The following is a 21,750-nucleotide window of genomic DNA, read 5'->3' as shown; positions in this document are numbered from 1 at the left end:
AGATTGCTATTTTCACACTGTATGTTCATAGGCTGTTTGCTCTGCCTTTTCTCCAAGAGTAGTCCCACTGCCTCTGGGCTCTCCCCAGACCAAGCCTGCTGACCTGTAGAACTCCAGGCTTTTAGCTTCACTGGTTGCAAGAACTCATGAAATTCAGTCCCTATCACTTTCCAAGCTAATGCCTATAGGGATTTTAGTATGCTCCCCTGTGTTTAGTCTGTCTCTCACCCTTCTCCATGACACAGCTCTCTCCCACTACAGAGGCCACAATCAGTTTCTCTCCCACATTTATTAATGTGGCCTTCTCTCTACCTTTAGATGAGGAGTTTGTTCTGCCAGTCTTCAGGTCAATTTCTGGGATATTTAGGATGATATAATAGTTATCTAGTTGAATTAGTGAGACAAGATGAGCCTACTCCGCCACCATCTTCCCTTCCAAGAAATTCTTAAGTTAGAAGTTTTTGTTGTTTAGAAATACAAATTTGAGGATCTTTTCTGGTGAAGAACTAAGTTCCCTTGCATAACCAGGATTACAATGGTGAAACAAAGAATGAGCTGTAGTGCTGGGTAATAAACTAAGAGGAATATAAAGTTAACATTAGTGGCTTGGGAAAAGGAGTATTGTAGACAAAAATACAGAGATACAATTATAAGAAACATATTGAAAAGAAATTCTAAGAATATGTTGTTAGAATAAGGTTGGAGAACTTTATTCTGAGGGAAATAACTGAGGAAATTCAGAAGAGTGGTGTCAAAATATGTAATATGTATATATGTGTGTAGCTTATTTTGCTGCCCTGCTATGATGTAATTCTCCATTATCTCCTTCACATAACAGCTTTGAATAGACAGTGCTTGCGTTTGAAGATGTGGAAGTGTGGTGGCTTTCCCTGGCAGAGAGAACTAAAGTGGAAAAAATTTGAGTTGCTCTGAGGCTGAGAGATGTCAGGTGATATTTGAATGACTAGAGGCCTAGATTGAGTGACACAATATCAAACAAACTCTCAGAGAATATTGGTGAAGACTCTGAAAACCACAAAGTACCATGGGCTAGAAAAATCAGGATTTTTTAAAAATATTAACAGAATGAATAATCTTCAAACCCTGAAGAAAGTAAAGGACACCTGACTGTGTTTGTCTGTCTGTTTGTTTTTCTTGTTGTTTCTCTGTCAGATTTTTCCCCAAATATACAAACATGATTGTTTTAGGAAGAACATTCTTCTTACACCCAAACCCATTACAAATATATTGGTATTCTGAAATCAAATGCATTTAAGCAGGTAGAATTTGTGATAGTTGGTTGGGTTTTGTAAAAAGCATTCCTGTTACCCACTGGAATGAAAATTCAGCTTACTCATCATGTACTTGGACCATTAGGTATATAGAAGGTATAAGCTGTTGATTGAATGAAGGGAAAATATAAGGATAAGAATATTGTGGGTTTGTCAGCCCTGCTATTAATTCAAACTATTATAAACACACATTTTAATAGGGCTGCAATCTCCTCATCTGTAACATAAGAATATCAAACTTGTTACTAGGATAAGTTCCTAGTAGTGTTATGGGTGGGTCGTAGGGTAGTTCTATTTTTAATTTTTCCCAAATCAGACAGAGACCGCACTAAAAAGGAGAATTATAGGCCAATATTCCCCCACTAAAAAGGAGAATTACAGGCCAACATGGATGCAAAAATTCTCAACAAGATACTAGCAAATCAAATTTAATTGTGTATTAAAAGAATTATTCACCATGATCAAGTGGGATTTATTCCTGGACTGCAGGGCTGGTTCACTACTCACAAATCAATGTGATACATCACATTAATAGAAGAAACGATAAGAACCATATGATCCTGTCAATAGATGCAGAAAAAGCATTTGACAAAATACAGCATCCTTTCTTAATAAAAACCCTCAAGAAAATCAAGATAGAAGGAACATACCTTAACATCATAAAAGCCATATATGACAAGCTTTAGAACACTTTAAACTAGTCAAGTTGCCTTGGGCTATTGTTTCTGCTTCTCAGAAGACAAGGCTATATGGTCTTAGTGCTAAAGATAGTAAACGTATGCAGAGAACATAGGGTTAAGCTGGACTGTGCTCTGGCTGTATTCACTTCCGTGTACCTACCTCTCACCAGTTTTTACTACCAGACAGAAGAAAGCAGCCCCCAGAACAATATCACTCTGCCTGGCTTCTATTGGCTGTCTGAACAATATATTGCAGGACTTCTTACCATTTTCTACTGTGTCATTTCCTTTTTCTTTTCTTCCTCAGAGTATGTTTTCTAATTAGAATCATTGAGAACAAATTTAAGACTTTTATGGAATAGAGGTGTAAGTCTTACAGGTGTGAGAAAAATGGAATGGAAATTTGACATCTATATAGTAAAACTGGATTTTGAGTAACTTGTTCTGAGAGTGTTCTGCAAGACAAGCAAACATTTTTAATAAATTTTAACTTGATAAATGAACGAGGTCTTGCAATATGGGTAGTGTGTGATGCTAAATGTCACATGATCACAATTGAGCCAATGGTTCTTCTCTCTCTGTTGGTCTGTCTCTCTCTCTTTCACTGTGCGATTGTGGATGATTGTCTCCCAGGCTTGGGTGCTCAGTTTCAGGCCACAGTGTTTGGAAGAATTCAGTGGTTTTTCAGAATGTTAGAAGGTGCCTACAACTTGCACTAGTGTACTTTTTGTCACTTCAAAGGACCTATGGACAGTCCTTTGCTTTTCCATGCAAGAGTAAGCTTAGGAATGATTTTCTTCATTATAGGTCAGGCTGCTGGCAGATATAGACCCTTTCCTCTGCTTCCCTATTGCCAGTTACATTAAATAGAGTATAGAACAAGAGTTTATTAATACTGTAATATAGTCTACATTCATGTGAGCATATACAATGGCCCTGTGCAGAAAAAAAAAAAAAAAAAAGATCCATTAAGCCAATAGATAGCAGTGATTCCATTAGTGATAATGAAGGTCATTGTACAAAATGACCCTCCTTTCTCTTCTTTCCCTCACACAAGCCATGAAGATTTTCAAAGGTAAGTGCAGGTTAATTTGTTTATTTTTCTTTATATTTTTGTTATTATTTTGTATTGTATTACAGTTTTGTAATCATTTTTATATGAATATTTTGAGTTGTGGAATGAATCATTTGAGTTTCCATCATTTCTTATAGGGAAATTCACTTTGATACACAAGTGCTTTGGATTACAAGCATGTTTCTGAAGGAATTGTGCTTACAAACCAGTTTTACTGTATATTAATACTGATTATAATAAGGCCTTATTGCAATAAAAATGATATTTATAGATTCAAGTCTTGATTTTAAGGATTTTTTTTATAAAGGACTAGAATAAGAGATTATGTGATGGTTGTGAGATTATTACCATGGCCTCCCTAATGTGTAATGCAACCAAGATGAGAGTCCCATATCATTCATGAGACTAACTTTTCACTCTGTGGTATATATAAATAATTAAACATAGACATACATGCACACACTATATAAGGAGAATGTAGACACATGTATGTCTACAACAATGAAAACTAAAATATCATTTAAAAATCATAAAAAAGACTTTCATGTCAAGTAAATCATTTATATATATGACATACATCTCAAACAAAAGTGATAATTTTCTCCAGTTTTATTGAGAAAAAATGGCATACACCACTGTATGAGTTAAAATTGTACAGTATAAAGATTTGATTTACATATATTGTGAAATGATTACTACAGTAGTTTAACATCCATGTTTTCATATAGATAAAATAAAAATGAGAGAAAGAAAAGAGAAAAAAATATCCTTTTGAGAAGTTTTAGGATTGCATCTCTTAACAACTTATATATCATACTTCATGTTAACTATAATCATCATGTTGTGCATTATATCCCTAGTATATTTATTGATCACACACACACACACACACACACACACACACGACACAGGCCTCACAATGTCTTTATCCATTTATCCATCAATAAAACCTAGGTTGTTTCTATGTCTTGGTTGTTATAAATAATACTGCCATAAACATGGGGGTGCAGGTATCTTTTCAAGTTAGTGTTATTTACTCTGTATATATTCCCAAGAGTGGAATTTCTGGTTCATATGGTACTTCTAATTTTTTTGAGAATTCTCCATTCTGTTTTCCATGGTGGCTGTACCAATTTACCACCAAGTTCCCTTTTCTTGACATCAAGCCAGATTTTGTTACTGCTTATGTTTTTGATGGTGGTCATTTTTACAGGCATGACATGATATCTCATTGTGATGTAAATTTACATTTCCCCAATGACTAGTGATGTTCAGCATATTTTCATATACCTGTTGTTTTTTGTATATCTTCATTAGAGTAATGTTTATTCAGAACCCATTTCTGAATTGGGTTATTTTTGTGACAATGAATTGTATGAGTTCTTTATATATTTTTGATATTAACCCCTTATCAGATATATATTTTGCAATATTTTTCCCATTCTGCAAGTTGCCTTTTTCTTTGTTGATGGTTTCTTTCTCTGTACAGAAGCTTTTTTTTTTTTATGTAGTTCATTTTTGATATTTTTTTCCTAGTATTTTACATGTCATATTCAAAAAATCAATACCAAGACCTATGTTAAGGAGCTTTGCTGTTATTTTTTTTCTATGTGTTTCATGGTTTCAGGTCTTACATTTAAGTCTTTGATTCACTTTGAGTTAATTTTTGTGAGTAGTGTAAGATATTAATCCAGTCTCATTCATTTACATGTGAATATCCAGTTATCCCAGCACCCTTTATTAAAGACACTGTCACTTATCTAGTGAATATTCTTGGCTCCCATATCAAATATTAGTTGACTGTTTATGAATGGGTTTATTTTGGGGATTTCAATTCTGTTCTATTGGTTTGCTTGTCTGTTTTTAGCCAATAGCCATATTGTTTTGATGATTATAAGTTTATTGTATAGCTTGAAATCAGGACATGTAATGCCTCTTAGTTTTGCTCTTCTTTTTCAAGATTTTTTGGCTATTCAGGGTCTTTTGTAGTTCCATGTAACTTTTAGGAGAGTTTCTCTCTGTGTTCTTTCTGTAATAAATGCCATTGGAATCTTGCTATGGATTGTGTTGACTCTGTAGATCAGCTTCTAGTAATATTGACATTTTAACAATATTAATTCTTCCAATTCATAAACATGGGGTTCTTTCCATTTATTTGTGTCTTTGACTTCTTTCATAAACATATTGCAGTTTTCAAAGTAGAAATATTTTACCCCCCCAGTAAAATTTATTACTAAGCATTTTGTTGGTTTTTATTAAATGTAATAAATTTATGTATCTTTCAAAAAATTCCTTTCAAAAAACATCAGTAGTGTTTCTGTATGGAAACAATATTGAAATTTGCATGTTAATTTTGTATTCTCCATTTTTACTAAACTCATTGATTAGATCTAACAGTTTCTTTGTTGAGTCTTTAGGATTTTCTATATATCAAAATTATGTCATTTGCATATAGAGATAATTTTACTTTTTTCTTTCCAATGATGAAAATTTGTATTTCTTTTTCTTGCCTGATTGCTCTAGTTAAGAAACTTAGTACTGTGTTGACTAAGAGTGGTGAAAACAGTCACCTTGTTTTATTCCTGACTTTACAGCAAATGCTTTTAACCTTTTATCATTGAGTATGATATTAATTGTATTAACTGTGGCATTGTCAAAATAGCCTTTATTACATTGAGATATGCTTCTTCTCTGCCATTTTTGTTAAAAGTTTTTACTTTCATTGGATGTTGAATTTCTTCAAAATGTTTTCTGTGTTTATTTAGACGACCATATCACCTATAGCTTTTCCTTCTGGTAATATTCATTTCTGGTTTTGGTATCAGAATGATGCTGGCATGGTAAAATGAGCTTGAGAATGCCCTCCTCCAATTTTTTTTTTTTTTTTTTTGGAAGAGTTTGATAAGGGTTGTTGGTGTTAAGTCTTCTCTAAATATTTGGTTAAATTCACCAGTGAAACTTCTGGTTATGAGCTTTTTTTTCTCCCCCCACCCCGCGCAAGATTTTAAATCACTGATTCAATTTTCCTTATTACTAATTGATCTATTAAGAATTTTTATTTCTTTCTGATTCAATCTTGGCAAGTTTCATGTTTCCAAGAATTTTTCAATTTCTTCTGGGTTGTCCAGTTTGTAGGCATACAGTTGTTTGGAGTAGCCTCTTATGATCCTTTGAATTTCTGTGGTATCAGTTGTAATGTGTCCTCTTTCCATTTGTAATTTTGCTGATTTGGGTCCCTTCTCTTTTTTCCTTTGTTAGTCTAGCTAAAGACTTGTCAATTTTGTTTATCTTCCCAAAAAAACCCAACTCTTACTTTGGTTAATCTTCTCTCTTGCTTTTCTGTTATTTATTTCATTTATTTCTGCTCTAATCATTATCATTTCTATTCTTCTACTAACTTTGGATTGTTTGTGCTTTTCTTCTAGTTCTTTAAGGCATAGTTTGTTTATTTAGGATATGTCTTGCATCTTAATACAGGTGTTATTGATATGAACTTTTCTATTAGAAATGTTTTAGCTACACCCCACAAGTGATGGTATGTTTTGTTTCAGGTATGTTGTTATTTTTTAAAAAAATTATTTCCCCTTCAATTTTCTTCTTTTATATATTGGTTATTCAGGGATTATTTATTGTTTGACTAAAGGTTATTGCTGTTGTATTGACATGTTTTATATTGTGTAATTAACAACAGATTGTCATAAATATGGTAGTTTTTACTATAATCATTTTAAAAATTGGAGTTTTAAGTGAATTATGCATCCTATTACCATATTGTAGAATATAACTATAACTTTATATTTACCATTACCAGTGAGATTTATGTTACTTCTTTATCTTTTTATGAGGTTAATTAGTGTTCTTTCATTTCCACTCGAACTCCCTTTAACATTTCTTGTAGGGCAGGTTTGGTGGTAATAATTTCTCTCAGCTTTTGTTTGTACGGGAAAATTTTTCTTACTCCTTTACTTTCTAAAGAACAGCCTTATTAGTTATAATTCTTGGTTGACAGGGTTTTTTTCCTAATATTTTTAACATATAATCCCATTCACTCATGGCTTAATAAATTTCTGTTGAAAAATCCGCCAATAGTCTTATGGCAGTTCCCTTGTATATAACTTCAGTCTTTTCTCTTTTTGCTCTTAAAATTATTTTCTTTGACCCTTGACAATTTAATTATAATGTGTCTTTATGTATCTTTATTCAGGTTCAACCTATTTGAGATCTTTTGGGCCTCATCAATCAGATGTCCATTTCTCTCTCCATGATTGGGAAGTTCTCAGCTGTTATTGCTTTAAATATACTTTATTTTCCTTTCTCTTTCTCTTCTCTTTCTGGAATTTCCATAATGCAAATATTGCTTCTTTTCATTGTGTTCCGTAATTCTTATAGGTTTCACTCTTTAAGACTTTCTTCTTTTCACTCTTCTTATTGGGTAATTTTTCTTACTTTTGGGCCACTTATTCTTTCTTTTGCATAGTCAAGTCTACTTTTGAAACTCTCTGTTAAATTCTTGAATTCAGTTACTGCATGTTTCAAGTTTAGATCTCTGTTTTTTTTAATTTTTATTTTAATGTTTATTTATTTTTGAGAGAGAGAGAGAGAGAGAGAGAGAGAGAGAATAAGCAGAGGAGGGGCAGAGAGAGAAGGAGACACAGAATCTGAAGCAGGCTCCAGGCTGTGACCTGTCAGCACACAGCCCAACATGGGGCTTGAACCCAGGAATTGCAAGATCATGACCAGAGCCAAAGTCAGATGGTTAACCAACTAAACCACCCAGGCACCACTTTGTTTGTTTGTTTGTTTGTTTGTTTTTTGATGGCTGCTGTTTCCTTGTTAAAATTCCCATTTTGTGTATGCATTGTTTTCTTAATTTTGTCTAGTTGTCTGTGTTTCCCTGTAGTTCATTAAACTTCCTTAAAAGGATTTTTTCTGACTTTTCAATTTCTTTATGGTCAGTTAAGGTTTTGAAGTTTCTTTTGGTGGTGTCAAGTTTATGTGATACTTTATGATGCTTGATTCTTTATGTTGCTATCTGCACATTTGACTAACCAATCTCCTCTTCTAAAGTTTATAGGTTTGCTTTGGCAGAGTTCTTTATCAGCTAGCTCAGTTTGGATTTCTGGGTGGGTCTGCTGGTAATGTCCTTGGGCAATTTAGTCCTAATATTAACAGTCATTTGTGGTGAGACAACTGCACAAGCTCTGAGGATGAGGATGGGGTTGTACCTCTTGCTGAGAACAGTTGGACAGGACTGTGCTGGCTTGTTTTCCTACTCAAGTGAGGGTTTATGTTGGTTTTTATGGCTGCCTGGATTCTCTGGTTGGGCTTTCTGGATGGTCACAACTGGGTATTATATTTAGTAATGATTGAGGCTATGAATTAACTTTTCCGTGTTGGCAGAGCAGCAGGATGGGACCCAGGCCTTGTACAGTTCAGTGCTTGGGACTTGAATCAGAATGTGTACTGAATTCCCTGGTCAGGTGAGGCCATCAGTTTTGCTCTCAGACATGGGCAGCCATAGGCTGTGCTTTTAGTTTAAGTGCCACTGTACGTGGGCTGTTGAATGAGATATGCAGCTTCCTATCTGCTCTGGTTAGGTTACCTTGTCCAACAGACAAGGCTCTTTTCAGTGATGAGCAAGGCTACACATTGTATTCTTTGCCTTGGCACAGCAAGAACTTGGTAAATGTTCTTGGTAAAATTTTTGCCTTGGCAAAAACTGGTAAAGCTTTTCTTTGTTGTATTAACTCAAGTCAACCTGCACCCCAAGTTTCCTGACTGAACAGAGCCACTGGCTTTGCTTTAGAAACTATTGGTTCTGCCTGCCTCTCAGCTTGTGTCTCTTTGGCCTTCACAGTTTCCAGGAGTTGTGGTCAGATCAAACCAGAAGACACTCTCACAAAGTGTGGGGCTATGTCTCAGCTCCCTTAACTGAACAGGAGAAGGAGAAGCCACTCCAGGTCACTTTCAATCTCTCAAATAGGCTCTTGGTTGATAGGGGTTTGGGGCCATCCTGAGCCTTGGCTATGAAAAATCCTTCTGCCTATGTGTAGAATGGGAACCCACCATGCCTGGTACTCTGGAAGTGATCAGTTTTGCTCACCTGCAACCTGGCTCGATTGCCCTTGGAATGTGCAGCTGTCAGGAGTTGTCACCAGCCCTTTGGTCAGATGGTTCTAGAAGACATTCTCCAGAGAAGGTGAGGCTGTGATTCACCTCCTTTCCTGGATGTGGCAAAACCTGGTTCTAGGGACAGAAAACCTCTTTGCTTGAGAATCTGAATCAGACAGAATTGCATCCTGCCAAGTTTCCTGGTCAGAGTACACCCCAACTTGTTTCTTCAATAAACAAAGCCTCTGTCATCTGCGCACTGCAGGTGTGAAATTAGTCTGCCAATATCCCTGTGTTGATTGTCGAAAACCCGTCCCCACTTCTCTGTCACAGTCCTAGTAGTTTAGTGTCATGAATTTCCCTATAATTCCCATGGTGACAGAGTAGGGCTCCTGCAAAGTGACCCACCATGTTTGAGAGGGTGGTTGTCCCCTCTGGTTTCTCTTTTTTGACTGGAGGAATTGGAAGCTTAAGGGAGTCTTCTCTGCATGGTGCTATGCTGGCTGGGAGAGGGACAATAGCTGCTTCTCTTATTACCTAATGCAGTATGTCTTTTTGTCTGTGGTGCAGGGACTTGCCTCAGCATCACTCTCATGTTCTAGTATTCTCTCAGTGTTGCATTATGTTAGTAATTGGTAGTTGTTCTTATTGTGAGGGGAAACAAAATCAGGAACAATCTATGTTGCCACCTTGTTGATGTCACTCCTGAAAGGTTAAATTTTGAAATAATTGAAGTAGCTGTTAATGAGAAAAATATGTAGGCATTAGGTAAGTACAATTGTTAAAATGAATTTCTTCAAATTAGTATATAAATGTATCGTATAATGACAGGATCTGTAAGTGTAATGACATACAAACAATATTAATTGAGGAGGAAAAGGAAAACCCAATTTTGAATATGTATACATTTATTCTTCTCTAGTAATCATCAAGTTGTTTGATTTCTGGCATAAATGACTAGTTTTAGTTTTCAATCTGCAGTTGAGACTCTCTATTTTGATCAAGAAATTGGAATGTCTTATTATGACTTATTATATGTAGCATATAATAAGAGTTTGGTGTTAGTGTTTATTATAATTTTATTAATATGTAATCAATATAATATTACTCGACATGTTCTGAGAATGAGATATATTAGTCTAATTCTACTCATGAACTCGAAATAGATATATTTTTGTGTGTCAATGTGGCATAACTCAAAAGAAGTATAACAAAACATTGCCATTATTTATTTACACATACAGAGTATGCAATTGCCATTAATATTTTTATTTTCTTGGTCAGATATTGGTGAAACCTAATGTTATAGTCAACTGACTACTGAGCATTGTTTTGCCAGTATATATCAATTTCAAGAAAATTCTGGGTCAATAAATATGTCTTTTCTATACTCATATACCTAATTGAGTACTAAGAATTACATAGGATATATCAACATCATATTGCTTTCACTGTTTACCCAGGGTAATTTTTCTTACCTTTAAATTTGAAAATTATAGTTACATACTCTTTTTACCTAAACGTGGCTCTCATTTATTCTGAATTTCCTTTCAAGTCTTAATCATGTTGCATATGAAAACTCTTAGATAATTCTGATGGCAAGAATGAAAACAGAAAGCCAAGATATTTTTTGAAGATAAAAGAACACAGAATTTTGTAAACATGCTTATCAAGAAGTGATTATTTATGGTAGCATTTCTTTTCTTTTTTAATTATCCAGTTTGTTAAATGCAAACAAAGGTGTTTTGAAAGTGTTCATTTGTACCAGAAAAATGCAGAAATAATAAAACTTATTTAAACCAAAATAACCAATTGTGTAAAAGCCCCAAATTTTCAACAGAGATTTTACCATTTAACTAATATAATGTATTTCTATGCCTCAGTTTGTATTTTCTCTGCTATGGGTATATTCCATATGCAAAATTTGTGCTGAGAAGGAATATGCATGTTTACTCTCTGAGCTTATACACAATTGGCACTTGGTTTTGTAGTTTGTATTCTATACCTGTTGCAAAAAAAAAAAAAGTCCCGATTATCCTACTACAACTTAGACATGGTTCAATGAATGCCAAAACAAATGACTATAGAATTCCAAAATAATAGGGATTTTAGGATTATGATATTTAGGTTTCATTTATTTTCTCCATCTATTTTTATTAAGAAACTAGAAATGAGATTGACAGAATTCAGCAATTAAAAAAATCAAATTAACACCCTGCTGATTGCAATAAAGAACTATGAAGTAACCTCATACCTGCAACTAAGATAAAGAAGTTCACATCAATTAAAATGGCATTATATATAAAAGCAAAGTTTGTCCTGCTAAGTAAATCTGGCCTACTAATTCATGTTAAAAAAGAACTGTGGTTACTTAAGTAGTATTGTTCTGGACTTGTAAGGGCCTCCAAACTCAGTCAAGGTGACAGGGGAAGAGAAAAAATAAAAAAAGAGCAACTTAGCAATTTTCAGCAGGGAGCATAGTCTTCAGAAAGCTGGGAACACCTTTAACTTAATCATAGGTTAAACCAATTTTATTTATAACAATAAAAGAAACTTCTGCTTATACTTGAGTTACAGCACATCCCTTTGTAGGCATCCATAAAATAGAAAGCCAGGGCAGGTGACATGCAACAGAACAAAGCATTATGCTAACCAAAGGAAATCTGCACTTAGATGAAATTTTATCAGCGTATTTAATTAAAAGCTGGTAGGTAGGCTTCAGTGAGAAAACTAGAAGCAGACAAATTCAATAAACTAAGTAAGAAAAATCGTATTCAAAAAGCTGTATTTAGTAATTATTTCAGATACCTATGTATAATGGTGACTTGGCTCACTGTTTTTTGACTACAAGATACAGAGTCTTTGTTTCCTGTTTTATTACTATTAATATTATTATTATTATTGTTTAAAACATCTCTGATAATATAGCTTGAGGAGGTAAAATATGAAACTATCATACTAGAACATTCTCTCTTCTACTTCCCAAAGCACCATAATACAACTCTTGAAAATATTTCATTTTTTTTAGTTCTTAGAATGATGTATGAGAAAGTGACTATGTACAGACAGTAGTATTTCATATTCTTTATAGGTATGTCTATTCAGGAAGTTTCATTTCTATAGATGCTGTAAATCATAATCTTTGGTGATATATCAGCTGGAAATTTTATGAATGTATCTAAAAGGAAATGGTGATCATTTGTATTAATCTTCTTAAATAATTAGAAATTAAAAGTGCCCTCTTTGCATTTTGCAGTTCATTAATATGAAAGGAAACAAACTTGGCAAAGTAACTGGACTTATCAGTTCAGTTTGATTTATACATTCAGTGACATATACTTGTCCAGCCAAAATAAATTACTTCACATGTATTACACATAATTCCCACTCTTTCTGTTCATGCACAATTCCCATAATTCCTGTTTTCAAGCAAAGAAAAAAATAAATTATTTTACATGTTATAACCATCAGTAAATTCTTTCCAAAATGATAGGAGAAAACATCACGAATCAAAGCTTGGTCACATCAAATAGTGGACAAAAATCCTGATTAAAAACAACATGGACTCTGCTTACTCAATTGAAAAATGGGGCAATAATGGGGTAATAATTGTCTATAATTATCTCACAAGGTTGATTCAAGGTTTATTTGAGAAAGATGTTCTTAAAAATACTTTGGAAATCATGAAAAATATATAATTATAATATCATAAAACCTTAGTTTTAAAAAGAGAAAAATTATAAAATTAGATTTGAAACACTATCAATTTATTGGGGGAAAATTGTTACATACAGAGCCCCCTGAAATAGTAAATATATATTTCATCTACATGATCAAAGAGGAAATGATTTCAACTTGCTTAGATTACAAAAGTTATTCTATGCTTGCTGTGGTTCTGGTCCATATACAAAACTTAATCATGATTTGAACATTTTTTTGTCCTGAAAGGTAAAATCTCCAGTCAGAAGTCTACAGTCAAAACATAAAATATAGCTAAGAGTTGTACTTCAATACATAATGTCTGTAATAAATGTGAAGTGAAACAGAATTATAGAATCATTTCCCACAACACAGTCATGGTATCCAGAATTTGGAGGGAAATTGGAGGACAGTTCTTATAGTTCCAGTCTCTCTCCCCATGGATAAATTATCTCTTTGAAGTGGAAGAATATACAACTTGTGTAGTTCAGATGTACACTATAATCTACACATAATTACATCTCATGGCAATTACAGTCAGTCCTTATCCTGACTTTTGGACCCAGGCAATCACTTATCTGCTGCTGGAAGCTAGCTATCCCAGCCTGATGGCAAGGCCCAGGCTATGGATGGATTGGTGACTGCAAGGCGGCCCACTGACAGTGAAGCTTCTTGTACTCCTGCTCTTAGGTAATTTGGCCTTAACAAAAGTACTTGGGATATTGTCTGTTGGGGAATTGCCCTCGACAGGCCCCCTGGGAAAAGAACCATTAGGAAAGAAAATAAGGTTCCACAAGAAATTGTGTGGCCTTACATTTAGCCCTTATCCCCTATGGAGACTCCTCTACTTACATGAAGGATAGTCTCATGCATTTGTCAGCAAAGGTGGCCAATAAAGGAGAGACATATGGATTTGAAAGCCCCACTCCGGCAACTAAGGAGTGTATGTATGGGCACAGGTTACTCCAACCCTAGGCCCACCTGGCCCCCAGGAGGCATTCCAGATGATGATTGAGGTTAAGGTACAGAATGGTTCATTTGTTCCTAGGTGCATTGTCTCTCTGAGAATGTATAAGGCATGGGTTTCTAAGGCCCTCTTGGCCCCCTCCTGGCACCTCGGACCAAGGCAAACACTTTTGTTCCTCAAACCTCAAATGGTTCAGGGAAACAACTAAGAGGTCATGTCCCTGTAACTGTTCCACTTGAGGTGTTGAAAGATAGATGGCCTTTCATGAAAACAGCAAAGCAAATGCTCTATAGATTATAGATAAATGCAGATGCATGATGGAATAATGTAAGAATTTAATCAATAATAAAAGGGTATGAGGGAATATTACGAGAAAATCGCCATGTTATTTCTTAAAGGTTGATTACACATAGGAACATTTTCAAAATTAAGTATCGTTAGAAAAACATAGATGATTTTGCTATAAGGAAATCACTAGCAAATATAATGCCACGTTTGCTACAATAAATCGGCCAGTTCAACACACTGCTGTTGTCTGTGTCCATTTTTATTTTAGTTTTAGTTTTTATTTTAGTTTTTTATTTTAAGTTTTTTATTTTAGTTTTGTTTTATTTTCACCAACGCTGTTCTTCCTTCCAGAACCCCTGGTTGCTGGAGCTGGTCTCCGGCAATCTGCAACCTGCAACTCTAAATTCAATTTACAGAATTTCATAGTAAAATTATGTAATATGTACATTTTTGTGTCATTCTCTCAGCATAATGTTTTGAAGATCCATCCACACTGTTACATAAATCAGTGGCTCTTCCAATTTTATTACTAATTGGTATTCTATTGTACAGACACACCACAATATGTTTCTGGTTCAACTTGTTGAAGGACATTTAGACATATTTTCAATCCTTGGCTGGTACAAATAAAGCTGCTGTCTCTTGAATAAATACCTAGGGATAGAATATCTGGGTCAAATAACAAGTGTATGTTTAACTTGAAAGAAAGAAAGAAATAAGAAAGAAAGAAAGAAAGAAAGAAAGAAAGAAAGAAAGAAAGCCTGCCAAACTACTATCCAAACTGATTGTATTTTACAAGCAACAGTGTGTGTGAGAGATTTCAGGGTATAGTCCTCTCAAATACTAGGTATTCTTATTCCTTTTTTGTATCCATTATAGTTTTGGTGTAGTGCTATTGCACTTTGTTTTGAAGTTCCATTATCAGATGACCTATGATGTTAGCATAATGTTTATTGGCCATTCAGGTATCTTCTACTGTAGATGTCTATTCAAATCTCTTGCCTACTTTCTTGTTTGGTTATTTGAGGCTTACAGAATGTCTGATCCATAGATATGAAATCCCACATGATACAGCAGCTGAGTGGACCCATTACTATGGAATCTCCTGTTAATATTACATACCACACCACAAGAAGCAGCTGGACTCATAAAGTGCTGCTAAAGCATTCTAAAGACACAATGGAAGTACTACCTTAAAAAAAAAAAACATTTTGAATGCAAAAAGGTACTATCCTTCAGGAAACAGTATATACCTCCATTCATAGATCTCTATATGATCGTGTTTTCTAATAGGAAAAATATATGGGTCTATCAAACAAAAAGAAGAAGCAGGAATATCCTTGATTAATGTTACTCCCAGTGGTCCTCTAAGGCCTTTTGTGTTTGTTGTTCCTGCAACTCTGGTTTCTGTAGGATTGGCTGGCCCTGGTCTTAAATAAGATTCTCTTAGTCCCTTTGGATTCTTTGTGTCCAGAAACTAAAAACCAGAAAAGGCATCACCACTGAGACAGAGATACCTGTGATCAGCAGGAGGAAATAGAGCTCCTTTTCCACAAAAGAAACAAAAATGAACACACAAACACACATACAAATACACAGAAAAACCTGAAACCTCAGAGGAAACCCTGAGATCGACTGCTCAAGCCGGGACTGGAGTTTGTCTCATTAGCCTTCCTTTGTAAGATTTCTATCAGGAAGAAAAGGCCCATGGAAATTATGGACAAGGTAATATGGAGAACCTATTTTTGGTGGTATATTTATACAGTACTTGATGCAACGAAGGATTGGAGTGACCATGAAAATTTGCAACTCAAAGATCTTGCTACAGACAGCATAATTAAATGACAGTCTTGGCTTTCTCTTCCTCTGTGAACATGACTCACTTTTGCAGTGGTCATGTTTCTACAGGTCATAGAGCATGAAAGGAATCCTATGTTAGGACAATTCCAGTAGATGTAAGATTCTCCAATTGCTGATTTCAGCTTGAGGACTCCCCATTGGCCTGGCCAAAACATTCTGGGAGTTGTGTTGCAGTCCATGTCTCTTCCTACTCCAATTCACCTTCTGTCCCTCTTTCATTCCACAAGACTTTTCCACCATCTTCTGTTTCTTCCTTCAATAAGTATGTTGCACTTTTAATTCCATCTTGGTGTATGCTCCTCAAGGGACCTGAACTTGAATGCAAATTGTATAAACAGATAAGATTAAAAAAAAAAAAAGAACCAAGTTTTTCACTCATGATGTGTGGTTGGAGAGTCCTGGCTGGAGGTAGGAAGGAAGCAATTATAATAAAAATTTCTTTGGGGGAAAAAAAAAACACATGTTATACATCCTAGTAAATACTATCATCTCATTTTATCTTTGGATTTTTGTTTGTTTTGTTTTTTACAAAATGTGTGTGTTATGCCCAGAATTCATGATCCCCAAAGACCACTAGGGAGCTGAGTCCGATGCAAAAGCAAAGAGCCTTTATTCGAGCTAGCTCGAGCTCAATCCCCTACCTGCACCGACGCAGCGGTGAGATACCAGGGAAAGAGGGCGAGTTTCAAAAGGACAAAGGTTTTATTGGGGCTTGGGGGCAGTTGGTGAGGTAATGGCTATGGCCTCAGCCGATTGGCTGGGGAAGGGTCCTGGGGAAGGGTCGAGTCCTGTTAGGCAGGTGAAGGGGGGGTTACTCAAGGGGAGGAGGTGTGGTCAAGGTGAAGGACACAGAACAAGATGGAGTCGGCTGGCGTAGGCCCGCCCTTTCATTCCCCCCTTGTCATGTAGCTTAGGGACCCAATCATGGGACCGGCTGCATTTATGGTGACAAGGGGAACAGAGTTTGGAGGTTTATGCAAAGTTCTGGGAACCAAGTGTCCCTGGGGTGGCTCTGGGACGTCTGATTAAGTATTGTCCCCAAGCTGGTGTCTATGATCTGCCAGGTGATGTTTTGGGGGGCGTGGGGACTCCCGGCAGCATGAGCAATGACAAGCAGTTAACAGAGTTACCAATATTAGGTAGGTCAAATGCGCTGTAGCTTGAGGTTGAGCGGGTTGTGTTGGTCCCGACTGATGGCCCATCGCGTGACAACGTCCTTCCGGATCGAGGAGGGGTCCGCTGGCTGAGCGTGGGTGTGATGGACCCAGGTCGCGATGCCGTCTACCTTGAGAGCAGTGGGGGTTGTCAACACCACGATGTAGGGTCCCTTCCAGCGCGGCTCGAGAGTCTCTCGGTGGTGCCTCTTGACGTAGACCCAGTCTCCCGGCCTGTACTGATGAGGTGTCGCGATCGGGCCAGCCTCGTAGATGGCACGGAGGCGCGGCCAAATGTCCTCGTGCGCCCTCTGGAGCCCGCTCAAGGAAAGAAAAAGTTCTTGATCTTTAAACTCAGCAATAAGTTCAGCTCGAAGGCTGGGAATAACAGGGGGTGGCCTGCCAAACATAATCTCGTAGGGAGTAAAACCCAGAGTGTAAGGAGTGTTTCTAACCCGGTAAAGGGCGTACGGTAGGAGAGTCACCCAGTCCCCGCCAGTCTCCATGGTTAATTTGGTAAGGGTCTCTTTTAGGGTTCTATTCATTCTTTCTACCTGTCCTGGGGCCTATAAGCACAATGTAATTTCCAGTTTGCCCCCACCGCCTTGGCTACTGCCTGTGTTACCTGCGAGATAAAAGCTGGTCCATTGTCTGATCCTACCATGGCAGGAAAACCATACCTGAGTAAGATGTCTTCTAGTAGCTTCTTAGCCACCGTCTGAGCTGTTTCATGCTTGGTTGGGTATGCCTCCACCCAACCAGAGAAGGTGTCTGTAAATACCAGGTCCTCGTGTAGTGCCTCGTCGAAGATGGTGGGTGAATTTTTGAATCCCTGAGGTAGCCGTGTCCAGGTGAGTTGCCCACTGTAGCCCTCCTCCGGATCATGCCACTCGAAGGCGAACGCGAACAAGGGTTGGCTCTGGGGTGCCAAAGGCAGACTGAAGAAGGCGTCCTTTAAATCTAGTACAGTATACCAGACCCTGGAGGGCGCTAAGGAGCTCAAGAGAGTATATGGGTTGGGAACAGTTGGGTGTATGTCCGCGACCCTCTTATTTACTTCCCGGAGGTCTTGTACCAGTCGGTAGTCATTTGTGTGAGGCTTTTTGACCGGCAGTAAGGGGGTGTTCCAGGCAGACTGGCAAGGAACTAGTACCCCTAGGCTTCGTAGTCTCTGGATGTGTGGCTGGATCCCCTTCCGGGCCTCCTGAGACATGGGGTATTGTTTGATCCTTACTGGACTCTCTCCTGGCTTGAGCTCTACCAGGACTGGGGTCCTGTGAGCGGCTAGTCCCATCCCCCCCGTCTCTGCCCAAACCGAGGGGAATTCTCGTAGCCATCTGTCTATATTATCCTCTCTCAGGAGCGCCTCCTGGTGGAGGAGGTATTCATCCTCCAGTTTCATGGTCAGGACCTGGATGGGGTGGCCCTTGCCATCGGTGACCTGAGGCCCCCCTTGTCTGAAAGTTATCTGAGCTCCAATCTTGGTCAGTAAGTCCCGTCCTAACAGTGGGTAGGGGCATTCTGGTATTACCATAAAGGAGTGGGATACCCAGCCCATTCCCAAATCTACTGTTCTTCGGGTAGTCCATGAATATTGGCTCATACCAGTTGCCCCTTGTACCCAGGACTTCTTGCTGGCTAGTTTTCCTTGTGGGGTGCGGAGGACCGAATGTTGTGCTCCGGTGTCGACAAGGAAGTCAATAGGGGTCCCCTCCACTTTAAGAGTTACCCTGGGTTCGGGGAGAGGGTCCGAACCCCGACTCCCCTAATCACTTAGTTCATTTAGCTCTAGGACTTTTACTCGATCAGTCTTGCTTCCCTTCCCGCCGGCCCTTTTTGGACAATCTCGGGCCCAATGCCCTATCTCCTTGCAGTATGCACACTGATCCTTCTGCAGCCTCTGCTTCCCCCCCTTGGTGGTTCCTTTACCTTTTCTTGCGTCGTCTGCCAGCTGCCGGAGACGGCGGTCTCGTTCCTCGGGGAAGTCAGCAGTGGTAGCTAGTAGTATTCTGGCCAGGTCTCGAGTCTGCTTACTGCTGGCAGCCGCCATGGCGCGAGCCTGCTTGTCCTCAGGAGGCTCCCGGTTATTATATACCTTTTCGGCTACCACCAGTAAGTCCTGCAGACTTTTTTCTCCTAGTCTATCTATTTTCTGTAATTTTCTCCTAATGTCTTTGGCCGATTGGTTTACAAAGGCCATGATAACAGCTGCCTTGCTTTCCGGAGCCTCTGGATCCATGGGGGTATAGGTACGGAATGCCTCCATGATCTGTTCTAAAAAGGCGGCCGGAGATTCATCTTTTCCCTGTTGTACATTTCCTACCTTGGCCAAATTGGTTGGCTTTCTAGCAGCCATTTGGAGACCCCCCATTAGAGTCTGGCGGTAGACCCGGAGCCTCTCCTTACCTTCTGCCGTGTTGAAATCCCACTGGGGCCGAGTTAAGGGGAAGGAGGCATCTATCTGAGCCTGGTTGGTGGTGGGATTCCCGTCTGCGCCTGGAACTAGTTTCCGGGCCCCACTGAGGATTCTTTCTCTTTCTTCAGTCGTGAACAGGACCTGCAAAAGCTGCTGGCAATCATCCCACGTGGGCTGATGGGTAAAAAGAACAGAGTCTAATAAATCAATAAGCCCTGCCGGTTTCTCGGAAAACTTAGGATTCTGAGCTTTCCAATTGTAGAGGTCACTAGTGGCGAAAGGCCAATAGTGATGGGGCTGATTCCCCTCCGCGTCTGGGGGTCCGGTGGCTCACAGGGGCAGAATAGTGGAGTCGGCGGCGGAGGCGGATTGCCCCCTCTGAGCCCTTTGTCTGGTAAAGGGCGGGCTTCCCCCTGGAGCGTTTCCACCTCCCGCTCTCGGAACAGCGTCTGCCTCCCCCGGAGGGGGAGGATGGTGTTCTTCCGGCATCCTAGAGGGGTTATACGGGGGAGGAAAAATTAATTCTTCTTCAGTACCCCCCTGTAGGACAGGGAAGAGGGGTGCTGAAGGCTGGGTAAGACTTTTCCTCTTCTCTGTCTCCTGCAAAGCAAGAATGGGTTTTGGCTCCGGAGGGAGCAGGGTTAGGAAGGGCTTAAGCCAAGAGGGTGGGTCTTCTACAAGGTCCTGCCAAGTGATAATGTAAGGGAGCTGATCAAGATGGCCCGCCTTAGGCTGAGAGATGATACTCCTGGCTCGGTGGATGGTAGGGAGGTCGAAGGTCCCCTCTGGTGGCCATCCGACATTGAAAGTTGGCCACTCGCTAGAACAAAAAAACTGCAACCGACCCTTTCGGACTTCCACACTGAGGTTGTTAGCTCTTCCCCTCACATCCTTAAAGTGATCAATCATAATACTTAGAGGAGTAGTCTGAGTCTGTCCCATAACATCCGTCCAGTAAGTCCACAGAACAAAACAGAGAAACACAAAAACAGACAAACAGAGGGCCCCTAGAAAGTCTTCCAACTCCATGGAAGCAAAACTGCAAGCTAGCTTAGACCTTTGAGGGGATTCCATGTCCCTCCAAAACCGATGAGGGGATTCCACGTCCCTCCAAAGACGACGGCCTCACGCCGACCAGCGGGAGCGACCCGCCTCGTCTCAGACCTTTGAGGGGATTCCACGTCCCTCCAGAAGGGAGAATCGGAATGTCTTCCGAAACTCCCGGCCCGTGGTCCTCCAGTGCGTCCACTTAGACCGCGTCGGGCACTACCAGAATTCCAGAAATGAGCTCACACAGAAAAGACAGAACAAACAGACACTAACCGTGGCCAGTCAGGCTCTCCGGGTCGGGGGTCCCTCGGGGTTCTTGGGGATCCCGGGCCAAGCCCCCAAATGTTATGCCCAGAATTCATGATCCCCAAAGACCACTAGGGAGCCGAGTCCGATGCAAAAGCAAAGAGCCTTTATTCGAGCTAGCTCGAGCTCAATCCCCTACCTGCACCGACGCAGCGGTGAGATACCAGGGAAAGAGGGCGAGTTTCAAAAGGACAAAGGTTTTATTGGGGCCTGGGGGCAGTTGGTGAGGTAATGGCTATGGCCTCAGCCGATTGGCTGGGGAAGGGTCCTGGGGAAGGGTCCGAGTCCTGTTAGGCAGGTGAGGGGGGGGTTACTCAAGGGGAGGAGGTGTGGTCAAGGTGAAGGACACAGAACAAGATGGAGTCGGCTGGCGTAGGCCCGCCCTTTCATGTGAAAGTCACTTGGTTTTTGAAGTAAATTAATGCTCTGAGAATACATTAGCAACTTGTGTATTGTTCACAACTAGTGTGGACTGAAATCTGAGGTTGCCTATGGAAAGTTAATTGCAGCTGGATTATGTAGAGATGGGAAGAACAGAAATATCAAACAGCTAAAATACCACAAGATTGGACATTATATTTGTGAGAGATAAAGTAGTTAGAAGGATCAATGATGCATTGTTTCTGGCAAGGGTCCCTAGTTAAATGATTCATAAAAGGCATACAAAAGAACTTCACAGTTTAAAGAATACTGCACAGTGTGGATAGTGGAGGAAAATAATCAATTTTGGTTGAAACATACAATGATTAAGAATGTGTACATATCTTGGCACTCAAGAGAAATGTGCCAAAAATTATAAAACATGTGGAAAATTGGGGTGCCTGAGTAGCTCAGTTGGTTAAGCATCCAATT

The 21,750-nt window shown here is 39.0% G+C and overlaps 1 protein-coding gene across 1 annotated transcript in view; it reads right to left on the bottom strand.

Annotated features, from left to right (window-relative positions):
- LOC147579416 (uncharacterized) overlaps positions 1 to 21,750 on the bottom strand; it is a 52,690-nt gene that overhangs the window by 13,058 nt on the left and 17,882 nt on the right. Inside the window, 1 exon segment of the mRNA XM_086715138.1 lies at positions 17,842 to 19,871. Within this exon segment, the coding sequence (XP_086571264.1) occupies positions 17,842 to 19,871 (2,030 nt within the window).

This window comes from Puma concolor, chromosome B4, assembly GCF_028749965.1.
Source record: "Puma concolor isolate L17-30 chromosome B4, mPumCon1.1.hap2, whole genome shotgun sequence".
NCBI classification, from domain to species: Eukaryota; Metazoa; Chordata; class Mammalia; order Carnivora; family Felidae; genus Puma; species Puma concolor.
This window is presented reverse-complemented; position numbering and strand designations above follow the sequence as displayed.